Raw genomic sequence first — 9,371 nt, forward strand, 5'->3', positions numbered from 1 at the left:
ATTGTGCTGTCCCTTGAACACGTCCGTGTGTGACCTAGGTGCACTGTGTATGTGTGTGTGCGCGCGTGTGTGTAGTGTCTGAGAGTGAGCGAGAGTGCGAGTGTGTGTGTTTCTGCCCACAAACCAGTCCATTGGTGTCTGATTTCAGATCCTGAGTCTACTCCCTGGTAAGTAAAATGACGGGAAGGATGCTCTTTGCAGGGCGCGGGAGGAGGGGCGTGAGGTGCGGGCAAAGAAGGGACCGGACGGGAGGTGGTGGGCGAGGGGGCCGCAGGCGTCGTGTAGAAGGTGTGGATGGGAATGCAGCCAGTCAGAAGGCCGTGAGGAGGGCGCGAGCACGAAGAGTGCGAGCGGCAAGGCCGGGGGTAGCGGGAAAGGGTGGGGTGAGGCGCTAGAGACCGGGAGGAGGGAGGAGCTGCGTGAGACGGGGAGGAGGTCTTTGGGGAGGCTGGGGAGAGCGAAATCAGGCGGAGGGGTGGCCTCGCGGTCTGGGGCTTGGGGTGAGCCCGGGAGAGTGGAGGACAAGGGAAAGGACCAAGCGAGAGGTGGCAGAGGCCTGGAGAGAGAAGGAGCTGGGGGCCGGGGCCAGGGGCGGGGCGCCCGGGCGCTAGCCGCTAGGGCCTCGGGGCGGACCTGGGGGCGGTGCCGGGGGCGGAGCGGGCCGGGCGCGGCTGCATTAAGTGAAGCTCATGGAGACTGTGTGCTCTAGCGCCTTGCGGCGGAGGGAGGCGATGCTCGTGCCCCGCCACACGTCGCTGCTGTCCGGGGAGCTGCAGAGCTGGGGCGAGCCGGAGACATTGCTGGGGCCGGGGAGGGAGGCGGGCACCATGCCGGGAAAGGCAGGCTGGTAGAGGTGCGACTGCAGCCCCGCGCCGTTGGAGCCCGCCAAGCTGTTGGACAGGCCCATGGAGTTGGGCGGCGGACCGGCCGCCAGGCTGCACTGGGACAGCGACTGTGCCATGGCTTGCTGCCTGCCCAGCGCCGGCGGTAGCGGCAGCTGCGACACTCCCGGCATGGCGGCTGCCGCCCAGCGGGTGTCGTTGGCATGGAAAGAGCACAGGCTGTCGCCCATGGCGGCGGCGGCGGCGGCGGCGGCCGACGGGAACTGAGGCAGGCCTGGCGTGGGCAGCAGCGTCCCCGGCGCACGGAACACGTTGGTGGTCTTCTTGCGCTTCTTCCACTTAGCTCGCCGGTTCTGGAACCAGACCTGAAGCGGGCAGGGCGGGAGACACACAGGGCGCTGTTAGCCGGCGGGCGGGCCAGGAGGGGCGGGGGCTTGAGCCCTAGAAACCCGCGTCAGGTCCACCCACTCAGCTCCAGGCCGAACAAGTGCCATCGGCCCGGCACGCCTCCCGCACCCAGCCGGTGACCCTGGTTTTCCACCAGCTGGAATCAACCGGCGCCCCTTGCATCCACCGGGCGCCAGCTCCCGGGGTCCTGAGTGATCGTGCCCCGGAGCGCTTACACACGGTGCAAACATACACCATGCGCAGTATTCACCACGCCCCTGCACGCTGGCACCTTCTGTTCCCTGCTTAGATGCACAGGTCTGCAGGCAGGCATGTGTCAAGGCTGGACCCACAGGTGTACAAATGAAGATAAACTTGCGTACCCATGTGGCTTAATAGCGTGCCTTATAACAATGATGGGGTATAGAATTTTCTGAAACGCTGTAACTTTGGAAATTGATGAAGGGCCGTGGATGACATAGCCAGTTCCAAAATCGAAAGACAAAGGAGAACCCCTAACGCCATGGATGACAGAGCAGAGAGGTTAATATAGTGATCCGTGTGGGAAAGCGAGCGCCACTGAGTTACAGTGTTGTTTGGGTCGCCACCGTGACTTCTGATTCGTAACGACTGGTACTGCTGCCACAAATCCGTGCCTTGTTCTCAAGCCCCTCTAAGGGTACCTTTATCTGGGCTGTGCAAGTGTGCTGGAACCTGCTGCCGGAGCCCTAAGCCTCAGGGCCTTCAAATCTATTATTTTCAGGAACTTACTGAGGATCCCAAATAACAAGGCCTCCAATTCCCTCAGCCCCACCCCACCCCTCGTTTCATCTAGAAACTAAAAGCAAATTTTCTGATCACTACAAACTAAAAGAAGTCAAGTGTAAAACTCACAATAGGTATGAATCAAATTTAATTTTGCTTAAACAAACCCAGATGTCTTTTTAAAGGAGATGTGTTTTATAAAGTATACTCCAAAGTGAGCCTATTAGTTCTTTCTTAACAGTGACCCTGGAAGTTCAGACCTTACCAGACAAATTTGTCTATGAATGTCAAATTCACCACCACAGGGGAAGGAAGGGTTCTTCCTGAAATATATCAAGTAAACTGCCTGACCAAGATAACATCCCTTTGCCCCATATTTAAATTTGATCTTTTTATTTAAAAAAAATGCCAGCATGCCCACTTGGCAGGCTTACAGTTTAACAGTAGTCAGTTGGAGGCTTACTATGCATAAATATAAATGATGTGGGACACAGCTCAGGTACTGATTGAATTTTCTCATAATTTGGCCAATGCAATTTGACCACCATATTCATGGCCAAAAGATAATGCGTTAATCCAAGCTATTCAGTGTTTATTCCGCAAACTAAAGCATCATGAGTATGAGTACCTGACCGCCTTTCCCGGTAAACCGGCTATGCACAATGGTTTGTTCACACCCGTGCACTCTCTATTTACCCATGTGAACGGCATTGCAATCTAGAATCCTCTCCCGCTTTTGGGCTGGCCCTGGCCTTTCTACCCCATCGCCCACCACCTTATCTTTCTCTGGTTTCTACCCCACTTCCCATGTTTCCGCCTACTCCAGTGTCCGGATTGGGTAAAGATGTTGGGTCCTTTCCCTGCTAAAGCCCCTTGAGCTGGTGGCGCGGCGGATTAATGAGGCAGCAGAACCCTAGGTGGAGGCTGGGATCAAGGCGGCAGGCCGCGGATTGAGCTGTTAGCGGCCTTCTGCGGAGAGCAGCCCGCAGGAGCCCAGGAAAGCATAGCGAGGAGACCTGCTGCCAGAGGTCGCTTTGCATTACCCATCCAAGGCTGGACCGGATGGAGCCCTAGACAAGGGACGGTGTCTGTGTCCAGACGGTCCCCACACCTCACACTCCGCACCCGGATACATTTTTAAAGATATCTATGAATACCGGTTCCTAGCACCCTGCTAATGTCAGTGAATCCCGAAATGTTTGAATGTTTGGGGCGGGCACGGGGTGGGGGACTGGGGAAAAAAGCAGAAGAAAGGGGGGAGAAATTGCCCCGAAGAATCTCAGTAAAAAACACGCCTGCCAGAAAGGTTTCTGAATCTCAGGCCCAAGCGGAAAAGAACAGCTGTTGAAGAACTAAATATTATAGAAATAATCGAAAAATCGTGCTCAATTATGTTTGAGGGTTAGTAGTCAAATAATGGCTACAAAATTTTTTATGTTTCATGGCTTACTGGGGTTGGGAAAAAAACCTGCATGGGGTCTGAGCACCTCCGTTCCAAGCTATGATGCATATGTTTTAAAAATGTGAATGTTTCCACTTGAAAACTAGAGCATGACAGATTAAAATGCAGGTAAAACCTAAGGGAGATTTTGAGAATACAGAGATGACAACTCCAGGAAATATATTAACCGCAGCCATGGCCAACTTTGTACTCAGTTTGAAATGCAGCTCTTCTCAGAAAATGCTTAATACAACAGTGAGAATCTAATGGAGGTTGGAATTTAAAAATCCACTTTCATGATATCTGCTGTTACAGTAATATAGACATACTGTAAATGTATTTTAAAATATATAGCCCGTTTAATTCCCCACCTATAAATGGCTCAGAAATAGAGAAAGAGAGGGAGAAAGAGAGAATATTACTTTTTTCCCCCTCGAAGCAAATGCTTTATGAAGATCTCATTGGAATCCAGCAAATGATTAATGTGAAGATTTGGGAGGAAATCTGGGGAGCTGTATTAAAGCCCAGATCTCAGGTTCATTTCGATCAGCCAGCCGTGAACTCTGGGCCGAATTCATTACACTTTAATAGTGCTGGGAGAGGAAGAAAATGCAATTTCTCATTCCATTAGAAAACTAGAAAATACTCTTGGCTTGTCCCCCTATTAAGATGTGGCAGGTGACAGGGCCATTCTGGGGGACACGGTCAATGGAATTACAGCACATTATTTTTGTTCGTATAAAATATTGAAAGGCAAGACTGGCTGTGCAGAAGTTATTTCACTGATTTGGTTTTTATGTAAATAAAATATTGAAAGTTAATTAATCCATGCTAGAGACTAATGATTATGCTTATTATATTGCATTTGATCACGTAATTTGCATGATTCTCGCATTGCTGCTTAATAAGCCATTCCAGGTTATAAATAATTCTGAAATTGGTTTCTAATAATGGCATGCTATAAAAGGAATGGTTTTATTATACTAGCCAGAAAAGAGGAGCGATATCAGACATGGAATTGGCCTCCGTGTGAGTAGAGGTGCTTTAATAAATACTTAAAAGTATGATATATGCCAGATATAGATAAAAATAAGTATTTGAGATCATTTAGTCTAGAATCAAAAAGTATCTTTAAAAACATACAATTGCAATAAATTAAATGTTTAGATCATTTTTAATCAGTGCAGTGGCCCCATGTACTGAAAAGAATGTGTGGCAATCTGTTAACTATAAAGAAAACTATGAAGTACTCATCATATAAGAACATAAACCAATTACTATTTAATTTGAATTTGGTCAAGGAGCAACGATACAATGAATTGTGAAGTAAATACATTTTACATAAATTATTTTTGCATTACATTACATAATGTTAATCATTTTGAAATGTTAATTAAGAAGGTTATGTTGATCTGATTACTTTTTAAACTATGGAACATTATTTTTAAAAATATTGAAATTGCCATTCTATTAAATTGTTCCTATCAGCAGCATCAAGCTATTATCTTTGGTTGAACATTATGTTAGAACAATTAAAGTACTTTGTATCTATTCTTCTTGATTATTCTTCTGTGTACTTCTTGAAAATAACTGTTTCTATTACATAGTTTGTGTTTTATTTCATTTACAACTTTTTATATTAAAAGAATCACTGCCATTAACCTTTGGAAGACCTAATAAAGTTTAATAGACCTCATTTTCTTTTTTCACAAAGTCAGTTGTCCAATTATATTTTATTTGTGGTTCTAAGTTCTATTTTAATTCCAACTAATTACTAGTAAGCAGGTTAAGCAATAGCATTTTAGTCTTTAAAATAAAAATTATTATATAGCATTTCTCTTGAGTGACAAAAAATTTATGAGTTTTGAACCGACAGGATTTTAACAAGCCAGTACTATTATGAACGGTAATGGAAATATTGAAATTGTATATTTCTGTTAAGATTTGAACTCAATTTCAAAAGATTTAAAAGAGGTGTGAGGTAAAAAAAAAAATTAAGAGCACTAGTAATATATTTCTGCACAATGCAATTAACATGCCTTTGTTGCTTAATTTCAATGGCCCATGATTCAGGGCTTCCAGAGTTCACTAAGGAAACCACCCAGACTTACACTGAGTAAAAATGTTAATCTATATTATACCCTGAATATTACTATATTAATTTGACCACTTTAAGTCCCTAATGACATTTTTTTCTATTTAAAACAGAAGCATATGCTATTTTTCCAGGTTAGACTATCTTTAAAAAGCAGAACGGAGACAGAAAAACTCAACACCGTGATTAAGGACACTCTTGTCTCTTCTTAGATCAAATGTAAAGTAACTGAGATCTTTAAACTTTGATGTTTAAAATTTGTAAAGTGAAGATAGTTAAAATTTGTAAAAGCAGCTAGAGCTGAGATCAACACCCAGGGTAAGGAACAGAAAATACCACGTCCAAGACAGGAAAGGAAGGTTTCAGAACCCTGGATAGCTCAAGACTAAGCGCGCGCCTTGGACTTTCACCTCCAGCACCTGTACATAAAATATTTGACATAATGTTTTCATTCTTCTAAAAAGCAGAAAAAATCCGAGATGCATTGGACTTATACTTTTATTCCCCGATTTTCAAAAAACTTACAGGTGTGGTTTTCTAAGTCACATGTAACTTACAACTTGGATCGGGGTTGGATGAGAACAAGGGGTCAGTAATGATTTTGTCTACTGCCGGTCAATCTTTCCTGCCCCAAATGTCCTTTCTTCAAATCGGGGATCTACAAGAAAGCCCTCTTTCCTCCCCACTCCCCAAGTTACCTTAGGGAAAACCAGGACTCATAGTCTGTGGGGGATCGCTCCAGCCTCTCCCAGCGCATTGGTAGGCCGCCAAGTTCAAAGCCTTTGTAAAAGGCTAGGGGTGTTTTGCCTGAGAGCGGTAGGAGTGTGATAAGCAGGAGAATAAAGCTACACCGTAAAACCCAGGTGTAGATCTTTTATGAAATGTGCCCATTTCGCCTTGTTTACTCCTTTTTCATGTTTTCTGTATAATTGTTGCATTCTCCCATTTATCCAGACTCTTAACACAAACTCATTAGGGGGTAATGAAATGCTTGTCAGTTACGAGAGCTGGAGTGTAATCGCGTGCTGGACTTAGCCGCCTGGGAGACACAGAAGGTGGGAGACCCGGAGGTTCCCTTCTCAGGAGGAAGGAAGAGACCTAGTAATTGAACGACGCCGGCTTCGCTTTTGAGGAGTTTCTGCGGGGATGTGGCTATACTGGCAGGAGATGGGGGCACTGTCTGTCCATCGATGGGGCCAGTTTGCGGGCAGAGGAGCTAATTTGACCCAGGAAAGCATAGGTAGAGGAAGCGCAGCCCAGGATCCCTGCAAGGGAAGGAAAGACCCTGCTTCCTTTGCCCAAGTCCACCCGCCCCCTCCTTGTCTTCTGCCCTGGTGCCCAAGCCCAGCGTACCTGCACTCGGGACTCCGTCAGCCCGATACGGAGCGCCAGCTCCTCGCGCATGAAGATGTCGGGGTAGTGAGTCTTGGCGAAGCTCCTCTCCAACTCGTTGAGCTGCGCCGGGGTGAAGCGCGTCCGGTGGCGCTTCTGCTTCTGTTGGCCCTGCTGCTGACCTGCTTGGCTGGGGTTCGGGCCACCTTGGGGCCCCGGCTGCTTGTCCGGGTCCTTTGAGCTCACCGCCAGAGAGGCCGGCGTAGAGCCCACTGTGGTGATGTCCTCCCCGGGCAGCAGAGTGGCTCCCTCGACTGGGTCGGAGTTGGGCGCTAGGTCCCCCGGATGGCCCCCGGGGTCGGAGCCCCCCACGCCCAGCCTACACTTCACCGCCTCCCGGTGGCCCAGAAGCTCGGCAGCATCTTTCATACCTGAGGAGGCAAAAGGATGGTGGTCACTACTGTCCTGGCCATGCCAGGAGGGACTGTTCTCCCCGCGCGGTCCTTTTTCAGCCCCATCCTCGGCTCCCTCTGAGCCCGCGGTCGCCCTACGGAGCAATCTCCCGGGATGCTCAGCTGGGTTCCCCAGGATTTGGACAGCCAGGCTGTAATACCGTCTCCCGGCCCTTTCCCCTCTCTCCGCCGCGGGGTCCCATAGTAAACATAGTAAACAGCACATGCTTTCTTCTCTCCCACAATGAAACACTCCCAGTCCCGGCAATGAAACATGCCTCGGAGTCCCTTTCATGAACCGTACCCCTGGTGCCCCAGCAACCCGAGAGCATATCCTTCGACCAGGAGGGAAAAAAGAAAAGAAAAGAAAAGAAAGAAGAAAAATTAAACGATTCCTTCGTTGCTGCCCCACCTGCGCTCAGGCAGCCTGACGAACTCTACCTCCGGCCCTCAGTTGATTCCGTCTCACTTTCTCGGAAGATGAATTAGTCTCCAAGCTTTCCACCTCCCGAAATCAACCCAAATCAGCTCCGCCTCCCCCTCAAATCTGAGAAAGTGTTTGGAAAATGGAGTCACATCCATCACCAAAGATTCCCAAACCGGAAACCCTGAGCCCAGTAACCCAGACAGCTTTAAGGAAACTCAAGTAAACTCTCTAGACATAAGAGTGAATCAAGCTTTAGAGAATTCAACTTTTCTTTCCGGAGAAATAAAAGGCGCATTCCTCTCGGCCACTGGCAATGACGAGTCCCTTTGCAGGCCGGATGCCCGTGAGGATGAATCTGGCTTTTCTCCTTTCTCAATGAGCACACTTAGCAAATCCGCTTCTACTGCAGCGGCTTCTCCTTCAAGATCGATTTTTACAAATTCAACCATACTCAGACGAGGAAGAGAGAAAGAGGTAGTGGGGAGAGAGGAAGAGAGGGAAAAAGAGAAGAAAGAAATCTCAAATTAACGCAAATAGGAGGTGAAAAGAGAGAAAGAAAAATGCCTCCAAACAAATTATCACGGGCTAGGTCGTTCCCTTAAAAAAAATAATAAGGGGGAGGGGGAAAGAGAAAATAAGAAAAACAAAAAGTAACAACATTTCCCATCTCCTCTGGATCTACATATTCCGTAGATTTTTTAAAAAGACGATGTTAAATCAAATTAAACTTTAATGCAGCACAATTACTTTTAAAGAAATTAGTCCATTTAGGGCACATTAAGGTAAAATAAGGAACAAATTGACAATTTCCTGCCGGTGCTTCTCCTGGCTGCCTGGGCGAGAGACGCGCACTCACCTAGCCTGGCGTCCAGGAGGTCGGCGTGAGACAGCATCGCGCACCGCTCCAGGGTGAAAGCTGTTCCCCCCCAAATTTTAGCGGTTTTAAGTTATTTAAAATAGATATAAGCTATAAGCTATACGATATAGATATATATAGATCACCTAAATGAAAGAAAATTCGGTTTGTGGTTAAAAAGGGGGCTTCTTGCATTATAATGTCCTTTAGAGAGACGGGGAGGTGCTTAACAGTTGAATGAACCCGTGAGCAGCTCGGCGAGGGGACCAATCAGGAGGGCAGCCTGCAAATGTCAGCGCCCGGAGAGTCCCCCACTCCGCCCGCCCGCCCGCGCCCGCCCGAGGAGGCGGCGGCAGCGGCAGCCCTGGCGGCTCCAGCCCCGAGCAGCTGCTAAAGCAGCGGCGGCCGCCTTGCCCTCGCCCTGGGCTTCTCGGCCCGACCTCCGATAGTTCTTCCCAGGGATTTCCTCCAGGCACACCTTTCCTTCTCCTTGTTCCGCCCTGCTCGCTCCAAAGGCGCAGCTCTGTCTCTTTGAGCTAGGGTCTTCCTGGGAAAGAGGCAGGGCAGGGGACAGAGCAGGGCATGACCCCCTGGTGACCCGAGAGTAGCCCCCACCAGCGCGCTGGGCAACACTGGCCTGCCGCTGGCGCAGGCCTGCCGATCCCGAGCACAACAAGGGCACGCCGCGCCCTCCAGACCGCGCCTAGACTTCGCTGCCGCCCAGCAGGCCTGCGCCTAGGGTCGAGACGCCCTGGCTGGGACCCCGGGCCTACA

At 48.7% G+C, this 9,371-nt stretch overlaps 1 protein-coding gene across 1 annotated transcript; it reads right to left on the bottom strand.

Annotated features, from left to right (window-relative positions):
- Positions 1 to 676: 676 nt before the first annotated feature.
- Positions 677 to 8,634, bottom strand: OTP (orthopedia homeobox). The gene is made up of 3 exons (XM_067730082.1): positions 8,598 to 8,634; positions 6,884 to 7,293; positions 677 to 1,207 (listed from the first exon to the last, which is right to left on the bottom strand). Exons 1-3 carry the CDS (start codon positions 8,632 to 8,634, stop codon positions 677 to 679), a joined length of 978 nt encoding a protein of 325 aa, XP_067586183.1.
- Between the last annotated feature and the right edge of the window lie 737 nt (positions 8,635 to 9,371).

The sequence above is a fragment of the Pseudorca crassidens genome, chromosome 3, assembly GCF_039906515.1.
Source record: "Pseudorca crassidens isolate mPseCra1 chromosome 3, mPseCra1.hap1, whole genome shotgun sequence".
Taxonomy (NCBI): domain Eukaryota; kingdom Metazoa; phylum Chordata; class Mammalia; order Artiodactyla; family Delphinidae; genus Pseudorca; species Pseudorca crassidens.